Source organism: Andrographis paniculata, unplaced genomic scaffold, assembly GCF_009805555.1.
Source record: "Andrographis paniculata isolate CXL003 unplaced genomic scaffold, ASM980555v1 Contig46END, whole genome shotgun sequence".
Lineage (NCBI taxonomy): Eukaryota > Viridiplantae > Streptophyta > Magnoliopsida > Lamiales > Acanthaceae > Andrographis > Andrographis paniculata.
The window spans coordinates 3,654,724-3,679,404 of NW_026137580.1; the positions used below are offsets into that span (position 1 = coordinate 3,654,724).

At 32.0% G+C, this 24,681-nt stretch overlaps 1 protein-coding gene across 2 annotated transcripts; it reads left to right on the forward strand.

Annotated features, from left to right (window-relative positions):
- Positions 1-15,943: 15,943 nt before the first annotated feature.
- On the forward strand, positions 15,944-23,012 carry LOC127252535 (uncharacterized). Of its 2 annotated transcripts, none has more exons than XM_051276747.1 (20): positions 15,944-16,201; positions 16,374-16,434; positions 16,641-16,677; positions 16,758-16,888; positions 17,004-17,069; positions 17,169-17,258; positions 17,358-17,447; positions 17,546-17,624; positions 18,616-18,749; positions 19,060-19,199; positions 19,401-19,451; positions 19,595-19,677; positions 19,770-19,824; positions 19,977-20,091; positions 20,353-20,866; positions 20,947-21,160; positions 21,278-21,348; positions 21,499-21,667; positions 21,768-21,897; positions 22,072-23,012. In XM_051276747.1, exons 1-20 carry the CDS (start codon positions 16,100-16,102, stop codon positions 22,761-22,763), a joined length of 3,024 nt encoding a protein of 1,007 aa, XP_051132704.1. In that variant the 5' UTR covers positions 15,944-16,099; the 3' UTR covers positions 22,764-23,012. The 2 variants fall into 2 exon arrangements, with proteins under 2 accessions (XP_051132704.1, XP_051132705.1); XM_051276748.1 differs by having other exon boundaries at positions 20,392-20,866.
- Positions 23,013-24,681: the final 1,669 nt, after the last annotated feature.

Consider the following 24,681-nt stretch of genomic DNA (forward strand, 5'->3'; position numbering starts at 1 on the left):
TGTTATACACATATTATACACATCGCATCCACGTATGTGTATTTTAGTATACGGATGCATTTTATACAACACGCTACTACGTGTACTGTAATTATTACTCATTTTACTATATATATATATGTGTGTGATAAAATGATGAAAGAGGACATACAGAATTTCACAATCAAAGCATTTATTATTGTGGCTATCATATTTCTCTCTCTCCCTCTATAATTATATATCTCTCTCCCCCTCTATAATTATATACATATATATACATCTTTATACATATATATATTTATAACCACACTTGTACATATACATACATATATATATTACACTAACCATTATATTATATTATTATTACATAATACGTTATCAGTACGAAGGCTCTTGTCTATTTTATTTTTGGTAAGTTTTATCTTTATATTATCTATTTTCTAAACTATAGAAAATCTTGCAAAATTTTCTTTTAAACCTTTGTCTCTCACCGCAATAATTTTTTGACTTGGTCCCTGGATGAAGAAATGCATCTGGTTTCTATGGACCTTGTTCATACAATTGCCAGTGAAAATACGACTACAAGCCAAGATCAGGCTAAGGCTATTATTTTCATCCGTCGTCATTTGGACATTCCTTTACAGTCCGAATATTTGACAGTGAAAGGTACACTAGATTTGTGGAATGAATTAAGGGAGAGATTTGGGCACTTGAAATATATCACTGTCCCGAAAGCCCGACATGATTGGCTTAACCTGCGGTTGCAGAATTTAAATCTGTTACAGAGTACAACTTTGTTATCCATCAGATTATATCTCAGTTAAAACTCTGCGGAGAAAATATTAATGAGAATGATAAATTAGAAAAGACTCTCTCTACCTTCCATGTTTCCAATGTTGTGCTGCAACAACAGTATCGTGAGAAAAAATTTCAAAAGTACTCAAAGCTCATTCAATGTCTTTTATTAGCTAAGCAAAATAATGAATTACTGATGAAAAATCATCAGTCCCGACCCACTGGTTACAGTCCGTTCCCTGAAGCGAACGTAACATTTTCTAAATGAGGCCAAGAACATAGTAGAGGCCGCGGACGTGGTCATGGTCGTGAGAGTCAACGCAGTCAATATACCCCTTACAATCACCGAAGTTTTGACATTAACAGGAAGTAGAGTAAACCCCAATATGGGGATATAGACGAAAAGGCTAAACAGGGAAAAGAGGCAAATCGGCATTTGTAATCGGTGTAGCAATGAAGGCCATTGGGCCAATACCTGCAGAACAGCCAAACACCTAGCCGATCTTTATCAAGCCTCACTGCAGAGGAAAAAAAGGGAAAGAGGTCGAGGTTAATCACGTTGATAACGATGACGAACCTGGTGATGATCTTCTAGATTACGACACAACGCATCTTGATATAACGGATTTTGTCGTAGATCCAACAAACCCCCAGTGACAGACATACTATGTCATTTTACATTATGCTATTTTATATTTTGTAATATTTAAATTATCACATATTACCTTTTTGTAATGCATTTTGTAATACATATATATGTCTTTATTAATACTGTGTTTATTTATATTTGAAGGTTAAATGGATGCCAATCAAAATGATCCAAATATGTGTTTCATTGACAGTGAAATGACACATACTATATTGAAACATGAAAAATATTTCTCCAATTTGAAAAGTAAAATGATGAATGTCAATACAATAAGTGGTAGTGCAAAATTAATTAAAGGCTTTGGAGAAGCCATTATATTTCTCCCTGTGGGGACGAAAATTGTGCTACAGTATGCATTGTTGGCTACTAAAGCTCAAAGAAATGTACTGAGCTTTCATGACATTCGAAAAAATGGTTATCATATTGAAACTATGAGTGATACCGATGGTGAATTTTTATAGATCACCAATATCATTGATAAAAAGAAATGCATCATTGAGAGATTACCCTCACTCTCTACTGGTTTATATTATGCTAGATTAGGTGTTTTTGAAACACACCTCACGGTAGATCAAAAGACTACCAATTTTCAAATATGGCATGATCGTCTTGGGCATCCTGGCACTATAATGATGAGGTGAATAATTGAGAATTTGCATGGCCATTCATTAAAAGGCCAAAAAATGTTAAAACTCAAATGAGTTAACATGTGTTGTCTGGACTCAGGGAAAATTGATAACCAGGCCATCGTCAGCTAAAGTAGGTATTGAATCACCTACATTTCTGGAAAGAATACACGGGGATATATGTGGACCAATAGACCCACCGTGTGGGCCATTGGATGGAATCAAATATGCAGTATTTACAGATAAATATTTTATGGTGCTTATTAATGCATCTATCAGATGGTCACATATTTGTTTATTGTCTACTTGCAATATGGCATTTGCGAGATTGCTTACCCAAATTATTAAATTACGGGTACAATTCCCCGATAATCTAATTAAGACTATACGTCTGGATAATGCTGGTGAATATACATCGAATGCATTTGATAATTATTGCATGTCGATTAGAATTAATGTAGAGCACCCAAATATGAGCATATTCTTAGCTTGACGAAAATGTGTATTACTTGAATTTCTGTATAAAAACCATCATAATAACGTGTAAATGGCATACATTATTGATCTATATCACTTGGCATGATCCAGATTTCGTTGTTGAGATTATTAATGATTTTTCCCCTTTTTAAGCGGTAGTCTGGTGCCAGAAAAGCTAAGGCATGCGCCACAACCGGTAGCCACCTCCGCTCACAAATGCCCAGAAATATCCTGAAAAGACTAAGGCATAAGAGGCAAAGCGGTGGCCTTCACCACCCGCAAGCGACAGCCTCTCCCGCTTGCAAGCGACAGCCCAGACACCCACCGCTGCAGATTATCACCAAATTCCAACTAAGTGTTCTAACTGCAGCGGACAACCATTTCATTTCCAACCAGCACAAGCGAGCCTAGCTGCGCTGATGCCCTCCAGCCCTCCGGCAAGCGAGGAAGATCTGAGCCCTTGCAATTTAATGCGATCAAAGCAAACGCCCTGGGAGTTACGGTCAGCAACTGTTTCAACAGAATAACTACCAGTAACCGCCTAACTGCCCAACGGTTGGAACCGCCAGCAACTGATTGCAACTGTCCCGTTTAACCTGCTATAAATAGGGCCATATATCTTCCTGTCGTCGAGAGCTCCAACCCTGTAAGGGAGTTCTCCACAGGAATGGCCAAGGGAGTAGGGATTTTCCTCCTCTTCCCTTGGCCAAGTCTTTACTGTTTTTCTTAGATTAGATTACTATTTTCTTTTACAATTTTGTAGTTCTAGTCTTTATCTGCTTTCGTAGTAAATAATGAAATATCATTCAGTTTTTCATCCTCATTTCTTCCACACTTTTTACATACTTATATAAAGTTTAAAAATAGAGAATTTCATTTCACTGGTTTAGAGCATGAGAAGAATTGATTATCTGAGCTTTGTTATGCGCCATAAGTGGTTTCAAAGTAGTTCAATGTAGTTAAGTACGCGGGAGCCTTGTCGACCTGCTTAACTGCTGTTCTGAATTCAATTTTGATTAAAAAGAGGTAACAGAAGGGTAAAACCACTAATGAGGCAGAAATTGGGGAAATTAATGGGGCATAGACTGTAACACCCCCAGTTGGCTCAGACTGAAAATGCTACCGCCACACTGCATCATGAGGTCGTCACCTCCTACTTCGGGCCCCACAATACAATGTTAAGGCTAAAATTACCATAAAAGCGCATTATTATATAACAGAATCTGATTTATAAATATTTACAAAACACACCCCTTAACAAGAGGTTTTTCCGGTTAAAAATTTACATATAATACAATAGACGTAAGTTCACTCACTCAGCCCATCTTTCTATATCTCGAGATGTCCCTTGTCTTAGATGTGCCATGCATACCTAAAACAAATATTTTCTTAAAAGCAGTCTAGAATTAAATCCATTTTAAGAACTAACGTGAAATATGTCGTTTCATACCTTTTTAAAATAAAGTCTAATTCCCGTTAATCATAAAATACGTGTCATGTCATGCCAATAGTGAAATGATGCAATACAGATATCAAACTCGACAACAATGCACATTCACATATATATATCCGCCAAAGCGAGCAGCTGGAATAACCTCGGCTCCATAATCATAGGCTCACTACATCTGTCTAAGTGAGCAGCCGGAATACCCTCGGCCACGTAATAACAGGCTCACTATACCATCATCAATAAATAGCCGGAAAATCCTCGGCTCAAGGAAGGACCTGATAAACCCATAATAATATAACGGTCATCCGGTTACTTCCAAATACCCACCATACCACTCCCATAATCAATACATGGATAGCCGAACGTTGTCGCCATTATCCACAAGACGCCCCATAGTCTGTGATAGCGAAGATAGGACCCCCACTGACTAGCCCTATCCCGTGTAATGTAGTAAAATCCGTGCTACCTGGAATCACCCAAGGGAAACCCGGAAACTCTACTCCTCCTCGCGCGCCCTAACGGGATCACATTTGAGGTTTGGCATATGATCCTAAACTACCGGTAGACCTCACTAGTAGCTACTCCAATAAGTGGAACAATACCGAACATGAATGATTAGACCAAATACGTCTCAACTACAATGGGTCTAATCCCTGAATGACCGTGCGACTAAGTCATCCAGTTGTCCGACTACTATCGTCCACTATCGCCAAAGTGTTACGGTACATCGGGGTCGAATATCCTAACCCCAAATGATGTCCTCGCCTAGCACTACCGCACACGGAGACTATACGATAGATCCATAAAACATATCCGATAAACCGTGCAATATGTGTGCATCATGTCAAATGAGTGAATTTATCGAAAAGGGCTGGTGAGACAGCTCACCTATCCTCATTTTCATAAATTCACCTACGCGATCAAATACGTATATCAAATATCATGAACCGGGAAGTCTCCCACATGAATACGCACACATATATATAAATATATACATGCACTGACAAAATGATTCAGATAATATCACATTAACATATTAATTAGAATCGCATGCAACATGCATACCTAATTTCTTAAAATTAGATTTAATTCCCTACTGTTTACCTCTTATCGACACTCCTTAGCTCCTGCAATTTCACCCAAATCTCTTCCAACGTACACCTGCCCCATTATTTACTCAAATCAGCTGAGCTATATACTTATACATAGGAGCTACCTGCTTATTCAAAAGCTAATTTCTATAGTTAGCTCGTTGGGTTTCAAACTTTTATATTTAGTAGACTACGATATTCTAACTATAAAACTCTTATACCTCATAATATTTATATCGCCCGATTATTAAATAAAAATACTTAAAGATATGAATAAACAGGCAAGTGCAATACACTGCCATTTTCAATCCGATTCGGATCGATACGAAATTCTCAGAATATAATACTAGGACTACGAATAGGCTATTAGCTAAAGAAATTTGTCGATTAAATAGCCAAATAGCCGGTTATGAATTTTTGAAGAATTTCTAATTTAATATTCCCAATATTGAAATTCATATTAAAATCCATAATTAAATTCTACGTAAAACAAATAATACAATACCGAAGTCGGAATCAAAATCGAACGGCTAAATATTTTTCTTTCTTTCTTTTCTTCCTTCTCTTCTTTCTCCTTCGCGTTCTTCTGCTTCGGCCTTCCTTCAGGTAGGTTTGGTTTGTTATATAAAATTATATTATTATTATATATATTATATTATATTATATTATTATTATATCTTCGTCATCATCCATCCTTATCATTATTATTATTATAATATTATTATATATATTATAATTTATATTTATCTTTATCAATATTTATCCATTTAACAGTCTTTTCAATCACAATCAATATATAAAATAGGAATAAAATTTATTCCAAAATATTAATTTCTTGATTCCAAAATATTATAAAAATATTTATTTGCTATAATAATATTATTTTATACACTCCAAAATCGGGATATTACATAGACGGTGGTCTATTAGGTCACAGAGATTTATAGTGACAGTAGGGTTTCTTTCTTATAATGTCTCGATTCTGGGTGTCATTGAAGTCTAGTTGTAAATCCCTTAAGGTCAAAATTCCAGTGTTATGTATTCTTTATATTTCAGTTTATATAATTACATCATCCCCTTCTAACCGTTTCCGTAATATACATATATGTTCGATAACACACTTATATCACGCGTTCATTACATCTAGGAAAGTCTATCCATTTAGTAACGCACAAGTCAGACACAACACCTCTCATTCATTCTCTGTCGCTCATCTACATACATATATATATACATTGTGCCACTCGCTCATGTCCCGTTCACTCGGTAACCACTATTCATCCATATCTCGATCATCTGGTCCCCACTTCCGCTCATGTCCCGATCATCTGGTTACCGCTGCCACTTCATATCCCGCCCTCGCTTCACTCGCTCCCGCTCATCTCATTTGTTTACCGCTTTATTTACTGTTTTCAATATATTAGAATTTTGATTCGCTGCAAGCGGATCCTTTCCTGCATTTTTCGTCGATTTTCAAGATCTTCGTCTATGAAATTTATAACTTAAAATTCTTGTGTTCGACCTGGAAACTCACTAGAAAAAGGAGTATAAATAATTGTGATAACTACTCAGGGTCTACAACCACATGATTCACTATATCTGATCGCTTTTCTATAAACATCACTCACTGATTTTCAAATATAAATTCCATGTGGATTTGTAAAAACATACAAAAACACAAATTACGTTATCAATAATGCTGGTGAATATACATCAAATGCATTTGATAATTATTGCATGTCGATTGGAATTAATGTAGAGCACCCAGTTGCTCATGTCCATACACAAAATGGCCTGAAATAATCACTTATTAAAAGATTGCAATTGATTTCTAAATCATTACTGATGAGATCTATGTTGCCCGTTTCAGCTTGGGGACATACAATCTTACATGTAGAAACATTTATAAGAATAAGGCCGACAAGCTATCATAGCTATTCCCCTATGCAATTAGCATTTGGTCACGAACCAAATATATCCCATCTATGTATTTTTGGGTATGTTGTTTATGTTCCTATTCCACCCCCAAATGTACAAAAATGGGTCCTCAACGTAGATTGGGTATTTATGTCGGATATGAATTGCCGTCAATTATAAAATATCTTGAACCTATGACGGGTGATTTATTCACTGCAAGATTTTCAGATTGTCATTTTGATGAATCATATTTTCCGATATTAGGGGGAGACAAAAATGAATCAAAAAGGGATATTAATTGGAAAATCCCATTGAATTTTTGTGATCCTCGTACAAAGCAGTGTGAACTAGAAGTTCAACGCATTATACATTTGTAAAATATTGCAAATTAGTTAGCGGATGCATTCAATGACTCGAGCAAAGTCACTCGATCATATATCCAAGCTGCTAATGCTCCGGTTAAATTAAATTTTCCTGATGAACAAATTGCAAGTGCTAATGAATCAGCGACATGCTTAAAGTGTGGTAGACCACTTGGTTCCAAAGACAAACATCCTTGAAAAAAAAGAAGAATTCATGATGATCATGAAAATATCATGAATGAAATTGATAAACCGCAATCTAATGAGGAAGTCAAACCTTAAATAATTGCTCAAGAAGAGCACGATCTTGAAGAACATGATGATATTATCGAAAACTCAATTAACTATGTTACTTCAAGAAAATGTTGGAACCGTAAAGAGGCAATAACTGATAATGCCTTCGCATACAGTTTGACACTTGATATAATGAAAGAAAATGAGGATTCAAAGCCAAAATCGGTTCATGAATGTCGGCAAAGAAATGACTGGCTAAACTGGAAAATGCAATTCAATCCGAGCTTGACTCATTAAACAAAATGGAGGTCTTCGGATCAATTGTTCAAACACCAGAAGGTATAAAAACCAGTTGGATACAAATGGGTGTTTGTACGAAAAAGAAATGAGCATAATGAAATTGTGAGATATAATGCCCGTCTTGTGGCTCAGGGATTCTCACAAAGACCTGGAGTAGATTTTGATGAAACATACTCTCCAGTTGTCAATGGAATAACATTTAGATACTTTGTGAGCCTAGCAGTGCGAGAAAAGCTCGATATGCGTCTTTTAAAAATAGCTATTGCATATTTTTATGGTTCATTGGATACTGATATTTATATGAAAGTTCCCGATGGATTCAATATGTCTGAAGCATACATTAAACCCAAGGGAATCATATTCCATCAAATGCCCATGCGTCTTTATAAAGAAAAATTGATCAAATTTTGTCATTATTGCAATATATGTTGATGATTTCAATTTAATTGAAAATCCAAAAGAGATCCAAATTACAGTTGAATATCTAAAGAAAGAATTTGAGATCACAGATTTTGGAAAGACAAAATATTGTTTGGGATTACAAGTGGATCATGTGAACAATGGAATATTTATCCATCAATCCACATATACCCAAAATGTATTAAAACAATTTTATATGGATAAATCTCACTCTCTGAGTACACCAATGATGGTCAGATTTGAGATCTCAGTAAAGATCCATTTAGGCCAAGATAAGAAAATGAATAAATACTTGGCCCCGAAGTACCATATCTCAGTGCTATTGGCGCACTAATGTACCTTGCAAATTGTACAAGGACAAATATATATTTTTCAGTAAATCTACTGGCCAGGTTTAGCGCATTCCCCACAAAGCGCCATTGGAATGGTATCAAGCACATTTTTTGTTATCTTCAGGGGACTCATGACCTTGGTTTATTTTATTCAAGTGAATCTCGAAATGAATTAATTGGTTATGCTGATGTTGGTTATCTGTCTGATCCACATAAACCAAAATCTCAAACCGGCTATTTATTTACTTCTAGTGGAACAACAATCTCTTGAAGATATGCTAAACAGATGATAACAGCTACTTCTTCAAACCATGCTGAGGTTTTAGCAATTCACGAAGCCAGTAATGAATGTGTTTGGTTGAAGTCTATGACTCACCATATTCAGAAAAATTGTGGCTTGATTACCAAAGATATATTACCTCTTACAATATTATTTGAAGATAATGCAGCTTGTATAGCTCAATCAAAATGAGGATATATTAAAGGCGATCGGACAAAGCACATATCTCCAGAATTCTTGTTCACTCATGATCTTGAAAGGAGTGGTGAAATTAATGTGCAACAAATTCGATCGTCTGAAAATTTTTCAGATTTATTCACGAAGGCGCTACCGACTGCAACATTCAACAAATTGGTACGAGGAATTAGAATGCGTCGAATGAAAGACATCAAATAAAATCCAAAATAGGGGGAGCGCATTAATACAAGAATGATGTATTTTTTTTCCTTCGCTATGATTTTTTTTCCACAAGGTTTTTTCATAATAAGGTTTTAACGAGGCACATTTTTTTTATAAAGCATCCAAGGGGGAGTGTTATAAACATATTATACACATCGCATACACGTATGTGTATTTTAGTATACGGATGCATTTTATACAACACACTACTACGTGTACTGTAATTATTACTCATTCTACTATATATGTGTGATAAAATGATGAAAGAGGACATACAGAATTTCACAATCAAAGCATTTATTATTGTGGCTATCATATTTCTCTCTCTCCCTCTATAATTATATACATATATATACATCTTCATACATATATATATATTTATAAACACACCTGTACACATACATATATATATTACATTTACCATTATATTATATTATTGTTACATAACATAAAATTAATATATAAATAATTATAATTTTTATAAATAAAGTAAAAATACAAAATTGTGAAACCACTCGAAAATTAACGTTTGTTTGGTTGTAATTTGAAATGTTAAAAAATATAAGACGGTAATAAGAAATATAGGCTTACTGTGTTTAGCTTTAGGATTAGGGTCATACCAATGTATGAACGCTTCACATAACACACTTTTGAGCATTTAATTTTGATATGATCATGGATAATTTAGGTAATAATCATATTAATAGATATGATATTAAGAATCATATCTCACTAGCATTGGATGGATCTACTGAGAGGCAAACTGCCACCCCCTCCCCCCAAGCCCTTTATTTTTATTTTGTTTTTAGTATAAAATATTACTTTTTCTTATATAATTTAAACAAATTATCCCCCTAAGTCTCAAGAGATTTGTTTATCTTCCAAGTATAAAATTGTGGAGTATTTTATTTCATATTCCTGTAATTTTCACTTTTTTTTTTAGAATGAATTGTCGGTTCAAATCGAAAAACAACAGTTTGAAAATTTTAAAATTAAAATCAAACTATAAAAAATTGATTAACTTGACAGTTCCGTCCCCCCAACGTTCGGAGGCTAGTTCAATCACTGGTCACTCGATATGATATAAAACATTAGATATAAAAATTAATTATAAGATATGTCTTATCGATTTAGTATGGATAGAGTTTTTTCAAACTTCTATATCCAACCCATATGCTCACCGATTCGGTCCGACGTCCGAACCGAAATCGTAACTCGATTTAGCATATAATTTTGTGATAAGGATAATCACATCATTTTGTCTATTTCTCATTTACCATAGTTTGATTATGAAAATATGTTAAAAAATTAATTATGAATTTCTAAACAAGAATTTCTACAACCCCCATGAGTATAAATAGAGATTGTTTAGGTTGTAAGAGTACCACTCTCTTTAAAAAGATGTTATCGCATAAGGCAAGGTAGGTTTTGACTTGAACCTTCCTTTTTCAATATCAACAGGTATAAAAGCAAACTAGTGAACTTCATCTTGAACGATTCTACCACAGTGTACACCTAGATAACGTTATCGAAACGATAACACCTCACCTCTGACCTATTCTCACGTTTGTTTCCATTCTGGGCTATGGAAAACACTATTGTCTTCATAAGTACTTTATTTGAAACGGTCCCACTTCGCACTTACATAGGTGACTTCTCAAGAGTATCATTCCGTATAAAAGCTCAACGCTTAGCCTTCACCACTGACAAGAGAGTCAACACTCGTTGCTCTATTTTCTTTGAAGGTGGCAGCGTTCTTGGTGGAGGCTACGTTTAGAAAGGCAGACAAAGACTTTCGTTATCGGTCGTAGAGGGAAGTTTAGTTGTTGGTGTATCAAGATTCATTATCACATATATTTTGTTCTGCGATTGTTGAAAAATATAGAGCAATGATGAGAAATTTGGAATGAAGCCGAGTTGAGGCCTCTTCTCGCAGAGTGAAATATGGCCAGTAGTGCTCCGGTGTATCCATATCACTCTCAAAGATAAAACGGTCTATATTCTCTCAAAGTGGCCTGACGAACAATGAGATATTATGATAATCGGTAGAGGGAGAAGAGTATTTTGATAAGAGTGTGTAGGCTTATTATTGTGTTTAGCACTAAGGTTAAGGGTCATGCCTATTTAAACTTTTCACGTAACAAACTTTGGGAGACTCTCTCTGATATGGTTACCAATAATCTATGTAACAACCATATCAAAAAATAATATCTCACACGATATGATATCAAAAGTCATATCTTACCCGATATTATATTAAACATTATATATATAAATCAATTATATAAGATATGTCTTATCTACTTAGTGTGGATAGAGTTTTTCCGAACTTCAATGTCCAATCCATAAGCTTATCACCGATTCAGTCCGACGCCCGATCTGAGTTCACAACTTGATTCTGCATATAACTATGTGCATGGATAATCATATTATATAATCTATTTCTCACTAATCATAATTCGGTTTTGAGAGTAGGCTCAACATTTAATCGCTATTTAATCTGATTTTATGAATTCTCAAAACGATAACTCTTATATGAAATTAGTTAGAAATGTATTGTTGATTTGAATTTTTGTTTAAATAATATTTTAGTGTATATTTTTATGAGATAAAATAATGTATTTTTATTAAAAACTATATTGAATAAATATTGTTAATTTGAATTTGAAATGGTAAAAGAACAAATCTATTAATATTTTCAACCAACAAAATTTTTTGATAGCCTTTACCTATTAATATTAACAAAAGTATAATATATACACATATTTACTTTATAAACTCAATAATCTAAAAGTGTGTTTGTTTGAGGGTTTGGATTTTGAGTTGGGATTTGAATAGTAAAAATTTTGAATTTGAATAGTTGTATGATGTGATATAAATAGGTGTTGATGTGATGTTTTGAATGTAAAATAAATTTTTAGTATAATATAAAAAATGAAAAATAGGTATTTGATTTGATATTTTTGGGGGAAAAAAATTGGATGAATAGTGTAAATTCAATCCAATCCCCCAAACAAACACACCCTAAATATATGAAGTTTGGTTTGATTTGATATTTGAAATTTAACTTAAATAATATTTCATAAAAAAAATAATACTCTCTTTCTCCCATTTTATTTGTCCGTTTTTTTTTTATATATATAGATACGCGAATTTAAGCAAAGTATAATTAGTAGATAATTAAAAAATATATTATTAAAAATAATTATTGTATAATATAAATAATTATAGATTAAAATAACTAATTAATTTAATTAGAATTAAGAATATTATAGATTACGAAATGTATTATACAATTAAAGTGTATAGTTATTTAAAAAAGACAAATTATATGTGAAAGACGGAAATGAAAAATATAAACAAATTACGTGAAACGAAAAAAATATGACTTTATTTGTCTAATTTTTTTTCGTGATATTAATTCTTAATATAAATATTCACAAAAATCAATATTTAATATAAAATATTATCTTTTATATGATCAACATGATTCTTATATCTTATATAAAAAGTTTCTTTCAAACAAAATACTAATGAACAAACCCTATATTTTATTAAAAAACATAAAAATTAAAATTAAATAAAAATAATTTAAATTTGAAATCCAAACAAAAATACACATGAGTAATATTTCATTCGTCTCAAATAATTTTTTAATCATTTTCATCTTATCAATTTTTTTTTTATTTTAGTAAACGTAATCATATTTTAATATTAAATTTCATTAATTTTTACTTAAATTATAAACAATAATGATACAATTGATATTTAAAAAAAAATTGGATAAAAACTACTAAATAAAAATATACTTAACCAATATAAATAACTTAATTAACTATACAACATATATCGTCATACATTACATACGACTCCTCTGTATTTTTATCTCGTTAAAAACAAATTTTACCTACATTTAAAAAACTCTATCTCTTTTCAAAATTAATTTATGTTAATGATAAATAAATAAAAGTATTTTTTTTATTACTTAGTATTATATAAAATTTCATTATTTGCAAAATAATATTCATATTACATATATTTTTATTATATTATAATTTTAAAATATTTAAATATTAAATTTATTTTAAAACTATTAATATTATTAATTATATAAAAATTATAAATTAATATAATAACTAAATATTACTCCCTCCGTCCCAATACAATAGTAGTCTTGTTTACTATTTTTGTCCGTCCCAAAACAATAGTCTTATTTCCATAAATAACCATATCACTATATAATTAACTACCATTGTTCTTTCATTATTATTACACAATTGCCACTACATTTTACACTAATACACTCACAAGGGCAAAAATGTCTTTTACCTATACTTTTTACCCACTGTCAATATAATATCAATATTTCTTAAATCTCGTACCCAACACAACCAAGACTATTGTTCCGGGACGGAGGGAATATTAACTAAATAATATTAGATGTGCCTAACAAAAATTGTAAATTATTATTTGTTTGGTTCGAGAGTTTAGGAGGGAAGCGGTTAAAGGGGAGGAGATGAGAAGGGAGGGGAGGCAATCTCTTTAAAAAAAAAATTCCCCTCCAATTTTGAGAAATGTGAAGGGGAGAGATTTTATTAAAATTTTCTTTTATCATATTATCTATTATACTTTTTAAATATTTTATTAAAAATTTGATAACATCTTCAAATTTTTAATATTTATTTATTTTATTTTTAATTATATCAAATAAATATTAACATATATATATATTGTACATAAGTTTAAATTATATTAGATATTTTGAAATATTTTTAATAAAATATTTTAATAAGTTTAATTATAATATTTTTTAACAAATCATATAGATTAGTTTATAATTATATCTACAATAATAATAATAATAATAATAATAATAATAATAATAATAATAATATTTTAATAAATAATTTAGTTTTGAATGAATAATATATTTTTTTAAACAAACAATTTATTATTTTTCAACAATAATTTCAATAAAAATACAATATGACTTAACGGTCTCAACTTAAACCTCCAATACAATCTTATATTAAAGACATAATCAAAACGCCTAAAAAAATTATTTTATCATATTGGACAAAAACATATTATATAAAATTTTATGAATAAATTAATCGAATTTTATTAAATATTTTAATTTTTCTTAATTTACACAATACAACGCAAAATAATAAAAAATTTCTATTTTTCCTCTCTTCTCCTACTTAACCAAACACGAAAATATTATTTTTCTTGACCTTCCTCCCTTTAGTTCCATAGGAACCAAATACACTATTACAATTTTAATATTTTTGTCCCTCCTTTCGTCTAACCGTCTATTTATTAAAATTTCTCCCATTCCCTCATTTGAACCAAACATTGTTCATGAATATGGTGAGATTTCATTGTATTTGAATTTTAAAATCCTAATGAGTACTTGTTAGGTTATAAAATTGAAGATAAAATTTTAAATGCATATAATTTTAAAATCTTGCAAATGCAAGATTTTTCAGTAACACTGTACCTATATTATTTTAAAATCTCATGCCATTGAATTTTATATTTTACTAATATACTCTCTCATAAAAAAAATCATATATATTTTTTTAATATTAAATGTATATATATTTATATTTAAATTATATTTTATTTATTTTATAAAATATAATATTATATTTGAGCATACTACTACAAATCATATATTTATTTATAATTATTAATGTTATTTATATTTAATTATTTTACTAATGATGATTTAAATAAATCAATAATTTAAAATATTAATTAATAATTTAAATTTATTTTACTTGTGTATTAAGTTTAAAGTGTTTTTTATACTCCCTCCGTTCTAAATAATATAAGTCTATTATTATATATACGAGAATTTAGGTAAATATAAGAAGTATATTAGTAAAAATAATTGTTATATAGTAAAAATAATTATAAATTAAGATTAAGATAACTAAATAGTTTAATTAAAATTAAAAAATTTTAAAATTTAAATTTTAAAATATGATTAAAGTGTATAATCAATTTTTTTTTTAAAAGGACGAATTATTTGGGATAAACGAAAATAGAAAATACGGACAAATTATGTGGAATGAAAGAAGTATTAAATATGAGAAAGAATGTCCATAGTATAAAAAATAATTAAATCATACTGTAGTATATTATATATTACTGTATATATTTTGTATGAATCTATATACATATTATATTTTTTATTATTAATAAAAAATTGTATTAATTATTTTTTATTAGAATACACTAAATTTAGTAAAAAATAAAATTACCGGAAAAAAAAGAACAAATGTAAAATTTAATTCATCAGAATAAATAAAACTCATTTAAAATATCAAAAATCCAAATCTTTCAATTAATCTGTAAAAAAAACTGGATTTGAAAATATAAATCCCATGTAATTTACCAACTAAACATAAAATAAATAATAAGTTCAAAACATAATAAATACTATCAGATCTAAATAATATCGTAAAATCTCAATCCAATAAAAAAAATCTTTGAACCAAATAAGCCATAAGTGGCGGAATAAATATTATCTTTTAATTTATTAAAATAGTACACCGTATATTGAGTGTTAAAGGTAGTCTAGTCCGCAGGCGGCTACTTAAGCCCAAATTGGAATTGGAGAAAACAAACCAAACCCTATATATACAAGACGACAAGACAAGACAAGAGTGTCGAGACCGATCGATCCTTCGCCGCGCCGCAGGATCTCCGCCGTCTGGCCAGTCACTTTTGCGAGAGAGAGATAGGGAGCGGTCACTAATCAGTCGGGGCAGGCAGGCATGGGGAAAAAGAAGAATGAAGTGGCCGGCAGCGACAAACACCACAGTCCGTCGTCTACCATATTTGTTGCCAATTTACCCTTCTCTTTCACCACTGATCAGGTGCAGAATCCCACTTTTGAGTGTGTGTTTGTGTCTTATTTTGATTAGGTTGGAGTTGTCTGAGCTGGTTATGTCTGCAATGCAATAGATGTGCGATGAAACAATTTGTTTGGATAGGCCTACTAATGTAATGACAACATTATGTTATTGTTTCCTGTGAATGTTTGTTTAGATGGAAGGAACTTTCAGTGAGATTGGACCAATAAGAAGATGCTTTATGGTTACCAAAAAAGGTACGCTAATCTAACGCCCACGTTGAATTTGAGGATCACATGAAACAAGTTTCTTATTTTAAATGCTGTGGACGACCAGTTGATTTTGAAATAGCTTGTTTTGAAGTTAAAAAATCATAGTGTTTTATTTCTTGTAGCAAAAACTTTTTGTGTCTGGACTAAGCTTTTATTTTTGATCGATTTTTGCTTGCTTGCTTATATATTAGGATCAAGTGAGCATCGAGGGTTTGGCTATGTTCAATTGTAAGTAAAATTTGCTTTTGTAATAATTTTTCTGGATTTTGTGAGTGGTTCTAGTGTTGATATTGATTTTCAATTTTAAGTGCTGCCATTGAAGATGCTAATCGTGCCATTGAGTTGAAAAATGGTTCAGCTGTTGGAGGTAGAAAGATTGTCGTTAAACATGCCATGCATCGTGCTCCTCTTGAACAGCGTCGAACAAAAGACAATGAAGGTGTGTTATTTTCAAACTGTAGCATCCTTTACGTGTCTGTTTCAGATTTAACTTTTACAAGTTTATGATCCTTTTGAATTTCTATTGCTATGTTTGGGATTCTTGATTTTCTCAGTTCAATCTGGAGAAGCTGTCAAACTAGAGAGTAACAATGACAAGGCTATGCAATTCAAAGCAAAAGGTTCCACTTCTAATTCTGCATGTGATATGTGGTGATATCATTCACATGAACACCATTGCTTGTTTTATGATTATGGTTTGGATTCTTGATTTTCTTCAGTTCAATCTGGAGATGCTGTTAAACCCGAGAATAACAAGGCTGTTACAGTGGCGGACAAAACTGACAAAGCTTCGCAATTCCAAACAAAAGGTTCTACTTTTAAGTTTGCATCTGATATGTGGTGATATCATTCACATGAACACCATTGCTTGTTTTATGATTATGGTTTGGATTCTTGATTTTCTTCAGCTCAATCTGGAGATGCTGTTAAACCCAAGAATAACAAGGCTGTTACAGTGGCAGGCAAAACTGACAAGGCTTCGCAATTCCATGCAAAAGGTTCTAGTTTCAAGTCTCCATATGATATGTGGTGATATCATTCACTTGCACACCATTGCTTGTTTTGTTATTGACCTTGTTAATATTGAAAATATCAGGTGAGTCAAGTAATGAGAGAAAAGCCGTTGCAGTTTCTAGTATTCGTCCCGAGGAAGTGAAAAGTTCTGAAAAACAAAGGTTATGACCCTTTCTGAAACGTTATAATTGCTAAATTATGTTAATTATGTTAGCATATTTAAACTTTTATTACCCCTTTTTGTGATAGAATGCATATCATATATATTTGTTGACAATTATTGTTTCAGTTTACGATATTCATAACTATAGTTTGGTTTAATTCTGTGTTAGAATAGACATAAACAGCCCTAGTTGTCTTGCTAAGTAAGCTGTCTACAAATTGTTGGTAAGAATGCCTCACATTCCTGTAAGTCAATTTAAGCTTGTGTAGATCCATGAAACATGTTATCCACTCCTCAATGGACTGCGAAGCATGCACTTTACTTACCCTTTTCCCAGTTAATTGTAGTTTGAGTGGTAAAGGTTTGACAAGTTGCTTAAAACTGTGAACCAAGTTATTCTCATAGTAAGGTTTACTGTTTTATATACATTGTGTATGGTTGGGAGATTTTGCCCCCCCCCCCCCCCTCCCCCCCCCAAAAAGAAAATCAAATCAAATTTTTATATTATGTTAAAAATCAATTTTAATTTTAGTTATATATTGTATATATATTCTGATTAAGATAAATAGTAAATAAAAATTACTGTACGGTATTGTTATAGAAGCTGTGCTGGCTCATTATGTTTGAGGCATGATACTATTTACCATCTCAGAACTTTTATTTGATTTTTAAACCTTAATGCTACTGCTAGGGGTGGTCTAGAAACTTCCACAATTGACCCTTAGAGTCTGAGTTGCAGTATTTGAGTCCTCAAGTTCAGTTTCCTTCATCATGGTCTTCACAATTTTATGATAGTTCTTGGGTATCTAATGGAAGGTTGAGGGTATTTCCATAAAGAATCCTAAAGAACCATTTGATAACCTTATGTAAATTTTAATTTTGAAGGCTTAGTTTGATCATGCAGTATATTCAATAATTTAAGGAGTATTTCGCAATATTTATAGATCACCAACATTTATTGAGTTAGTATCATTTGTTTTGTTAAACAGGGTTGCTAAGACAGTCATATTAGGTGGTCTGGTTAATGCTAATATGGCTGGGGAAATCAATTTCAAAGCGAGGGAATTCGGGACTGTTTGCTCGTTTGTATACCCTCTTCCAGAAGAAGAACTTAAGCGTCATGGTAAAATATATGAACCTTATTTCTTCAAATAATGACATGGCTGGTCACAAAAACACTTCCTGATTATCCAAGTAGTTTTGCTTGTTCCATTTTAAGTAATTATTATATTAACGGTAAACTGTTAGCAGTTATTAATTTTGGTAGACCGTATTTCTGCGAGACTCTTTTGCTTTAATGCCTTCCATATTCCCTGCAATAAATTCCAATTGCTTATTTGGACCACTTTACATATTTGCAATTTTGCATACTTGCTATAGTGTATTTGAATAGTTTTACGGTTATAGGCACTGAGATATGTGAATATTTTCAGGACTAGCAAGAGATGGGTGCAAAATAAATGCTGCATCAGTGCTCTTTGGAAGTATAAAAGCAGCTCGTGAGTGTGTGGCAGCTTTACACCAGAAAGAGATACATGGAGGATCTGTTTGGGCACGCCAGCTTGGGGGAGAGGTAATGTAGTATTTGGTTCACCTAAACAACATTGGTCACATATATATTTCATTTCAGGGCCACAAAACCAACATAATGAACTGCCTTACTGGCTAAAGCACTTACTATTTTATTTTAAATGATGTGAAAGAATAATCTAAACTTACTAGCTCTTCTTTTCTCTTGATTGGCATAGTTTCTAACAATTGATGTGTTGACCAGGGGTCTAAAACTCAGAAGTGGAAACTCATTGTGAGAAATCTTCCATTTAAGGTTCTTATCCTTATCTGAGTAGATTTCAGTTTTGATGAACATTGTTTTAATCTACTAATAATGCTTTATATTTATATAATGAGTTGTCTATTTTCTTTGTTTAAACATGGCTGATATACTTCTTTTCAAACGGTTGGTTGCAGGCCAAAGAAACCGAGATAAAAGATATGTTTTCTGCTGCAGGATTTGTATGGGATGTTTTTATTCCTCGAAAACCTGAGACTGGGTAATCCTTTGAATTTGTTATCAATCGTTTAGTATCTATGTATGTTGTGTGTCTGTGCTCGACTGTACTCTCCTCGTTGTTGCATTTTGCAGGTTATCCAAAGGATATGCATTTGTTAAGTTCACATCAAAACAAGAGGCAGAAACAGTATGTTACGTGTTTTCTTAATGATGCTGTTTCTAGAAACTTAATTAGATGAAGAACTTTTTCTGCTTTTTCATTACGTAAAATGGGAAGTTGACAACTGTTTGCATATATATTTGTACGAGTTCAATATATTTGGTTTTCACCACTGACAGGCTATCCAGAAGTTCAATGGGAAAAGTTTTGGTAAAAGACCAATTGCTGTTGATTGGGCTGTTCCAAAGAGAACTTATATTTCTGGCAATGATACTGTTGCTGCAGTAGACAATGGTATTTGACTTTATTTCCTCTTTGATTATTATTATGATTATTATTATTATTATTATTATTATTATTTCCTCCTCCCGGTTCTCTTAGTGGTTTTTTGGAATCAATAATTATTTTCATGATTTCAGCTTCATCTAATCTGTCATTGTTACTAATTTAAATATATTTTGCACAAAGTACCAGCAGTTGATTGGCCGGCTGGTTTATTTATTTTCCACCAATTCTTGTGTATTTTCAAGTAGATGTTTTGTGCCTTATGGGCAGGGGCGTTTACATTCACTCAATCAATATGTGGATTTACAGGAGATGAAAAAGATGGTGGAAGCCGTAGTGGATCAGAGGATAGTGATGGGGAGCCAGTCCAAAAATCACAAGTGCATGGAAGTGATAATGTGGATGAAGCTGATTCATCTGAGGAGAACACTAGCGACATTGAAGTAGATTTTGAGGAAGAGACTGAGATAGCCAAAAATGTAATTAAGAATTTGATATCATCATCTTCTAAACATGCTTCTGGCAGCAATGATTTGGAAGCTGTGTCTGAGGAAAACAGTGAGGATAAATCAATTTCAGTCGAAAAGAAACACAGTGTTCCATCCAGCACCCTGGTGTCTACCACAAGTGATGATGGGGCTAAGCCAAATCAAGAAGATGAGTTGCAGAGAACAATATTTATTAGCAATCTTCCCTTTGATATCACTACAGAGGAAGTCAAAGAACGATTTGCAGCTTTTGGTGAAGTGCAGTCCTTCATACCAGTGCTTCACCAAGTCACAAAGTAAGAATGCATTTTGTTGGACAATCATTAATAACAACTTTAGTAGTATCTCTGTTCAAAGAGCTCTTATGTTTTTGCAGGCGTCCCAGAGGAACTGGTTTTCTCAAGTTCACAACAACAGATGGTGCAGATGCTGCATTTTCCGCAGCCAACACTGTAGCCGGATTGGGAATATTAATTAAAGGCCGACACGTAAAGGTATTGAAGGCATTGGACAAGAAAACAGCTCATGATAAAGCATCAGAGAAGGCTAAAAAGCAAGAGCACGATAACCGCAATCTTTACCTGGCAAAGGTGATCACCTGGTTCAACTCATTCTTATCAACTTATTCTAAACTAAATTCATATTATATTCATAGGTTCTCTTTGTTAACTGACCTAATTCGAACATTGTGGTTCATCACTTTACAGGAGGGTCTTATCTTGGAAGGGATGCCTGCTGCAGCTGGAGTTTCTGAAAGTGATATGTCAAAACGCAAGAAGTATGTGCTTCGATAATAAATTGACCTGGCTATTTTAGCTGTTTTTACATCTAGCAATTGAGTGCATGGCTGAATAACTGTCTGAAGTTTGAATTTTTAACTTCTAATCTTAAGAGCATTATATGTTTGTTGGTTTTGTTTTCTATTTAGGTTGCACGAAGATAAGACAGCTAAACTTCGGTCTCCAAATTTCCGTGTGTCAAGGACAAGACTCATCATGTACAATGTGCCTAAAAGTATGAAAGAAAATAATCTTAAAAAACTGTTTGTAGATGCAATCACCTCTCGAGCTACAAAGCAAAAGCCCACAATTTTGCAGGTTTGGCCTGGTTTATAGGTTTCTAATCCCAAAAGATGCAATTTCTTGAGTGTTCATCTTCCAAGAAGTACTTTTAATGCCTGGCCTTAATGTTGTTCAGATAAAGATATTGGATGGTTCCAAAAAAGACAAAGAACGTGGAAAAAGCCGTCTGCGTGGAGTAGCATTTATAGAGTTCACCGAACATCAACATGCCCTTGTCGCCCTAAGAGTTCTTAATAACAATCCTGGTCAGTATATTTTCTGAAAATTAGCATCTCTATGATTTGGTGGGTGGTTCTATACCCAAGCTATCATCATATCTCAATGAAATCTGGCTGTGCTTAAAAAAAAGTTCCTTTATATTGAATGTCAGAATTTTCTTTGCCTTAGATTGTAATGCAGTGTTCTTAAGTGGCATACAGATACTTTTGGTTCTGAACATCGTCCGATTGTGGAGTTTGCTTTAGACAATGTCCAGAAGCTAAAGCTTAGGCAAGAAAGGATTCAATCTCAGCAACTGGCTCTTCATAACAATACTCGAAATGATGATTCAAACATGGCGGTTTCTAATGCTGAAAAGAAGTCTAGAAAACGCAAGTTTAAAGATGTTGACATGCCGTCAGTAGGTGACAAACTTGCCTCAGTTGTTGAAGCCGAAGACAGTTGTACAAAGAAGCAAAATTCCCATTCTCAGAAAAATTCAAACAAGCAGTTGTCAAAGTCAAAGAAAAAGCAGCAAAAGCTATTTGACGAGGAGTCGAGGCATGAGCAGAAAGGAAGGTGGGCAATGGGTCAGGAGAACACCAGACGAACAACTATGGAAGGCACTCACACTCACAGTGTTGCTAGTAGACGTGAAGACGGAAAAGATGAAATGCAAAGAAAAAGAAAGAATGTCTTCAGCAATGAATCTGAAAAGGTTTTTGACGACGAACAGAGGCAGCAGAGGAAGCATCGAAGAAAGAAGATGGAGCCAGTGGGAAGAGATGTAGTGGATAAGCTCGATGTTTTGATTGAAAAATACCGATCGAAATTTTCCGGGAGTGAATCGGGTATTGGTAATGGTAATGGTAAGCAAGGGTCGAACAAGCTCAAACGATGGTTTGCTTCCTAAGTTGAAATTAGGAGGAGGAGGCTTGATTTGATGAAAACATTAGAGAAAATTTTGATGATTGTGTCATGTCACCTGCAGCAGCAGCAGCCAGCTTAGAATTATTATATCGAAAATTCATTCTGAAACTGAAAGCAAACACCGTCTGTACGTGCAAGTAATATTTACATTTTTGGGATGTTGTGTTACTCTGTGTTGTCTTGTGTGTTCTTATTGTGAATGGAAATACGATTCGATTGAAGGTTTACAATATATATATATATATATATGTACAAACAAATAAATAAAATACTAACAAGTTTTCTTAACTATTCTAAATACTAATAGGCCTAAACATACAATAAATTCAACATTATGCTTCAAACTCCAAGATATGAACCGTATAATTCAAAGTTTGTCATACAAAAATTTGATTTGAGGGCCTCTAAAGTATTCCATTTTGGAGAGTAAACTAAAATATAAAGAAATAAATAATAGGAGATATTAATTTCAACAGAGCCTTTGTAGCCACTTGTTTCAATATAATTTGGACACATGACATAGAAATATTATATATATATATATATATTATTTTGTTATTTTTTTTTGAATAATTATTATATTAGTGGAAAGCTATGCTTTGTACGCCCAAATGATAAATTAATTATTTGGTTAATTTTCTTTCAAAATATCGTATTAATATATATTTTTAAAAAATATTTATATAATTATTAAATTATTAAAATTAATTGTTGTTATTTAAAATAATGAATATATAAAATTTAAATATAAAAATAGTATAAATAAATTAATACGTTAGAAAATTGTAATCAAAACATGAATTTAATTGTAAAGCCAAGTTTTATATTATATTCTTTTAATCGAGAATTTGGTAAAATGCCATGTCATATTCACGAAAAATTTAATTGGATAAACAAATCAATTGATTTGTTCTTTATTATAAAGCCAAGTTTTATTAGCATATTACTACTATTTTGTTATTATTATCGTATTAATTGTAATTCAATTACATATTTTTTTGGCCATCTATATAATATTTTTTTCGTTCTACGTCTTGTATCCAGTTAACTGTAAATACAAAAATTTATGTAAAATATAATTAGTAAATAATTAAATAGTGTATTACTAATAATAATTATTGTATAATAAAATTAATTATAATTTAAGATTAAATAATTAAATAATATAATTAGTATCTAAGAAATTAAAATGTAATTAAAATTTATAATTATATTTCTTAAAAATGAAAAGATATATAAGATGGGACAGATCTAATAGAAATAATTAATGAAAAAAGTGGGATGGATAAAGTATCAGTTACTACAATATTGTGTAAAATTTTTTTAAAGAGCTGATATGGTGCCGATTATATTAAAGATTTTACGCAATCAACAATTTAATAAAAATATAAATATATATTTTTACATAGCATAATATATATTGTGTTATAATAAAATATTATAAATATATTATGTTGTGACTACAATTATAAAAATTGAAATAATATACAATATAATCAATTATCCCACCATCACAATTAATACTTTTATCTACCCCGGTTAACATCCACCCAACTCAACTTCTAACTACTCTCTCTGTCTCGATCTCACATATCACTCTCTGTCTTTCTCTATTAGACCATTCGTCTAGGGTTTCTTCTCAATAAAAACACCGTTGTCCCCAGTGTCTTCGCTGGTGAATCGTCTGGAAAAGACCAGAAATGACATATCATCTTCACGATGAGCTAGATGAGATGTCGGAATCAATTCGTGTCCTTCAGCTTTGATCGACGATTATGAAATCGACTTTGGTGACATCGTTGCTGTCAATTATGAGTTTGAGGACAAGTAGGGTTTGGGTGTGGGGTTGAAAGATCGATAATACCTTTTTCGGAAACTCCAAAAACCCCAAAAATCCAACC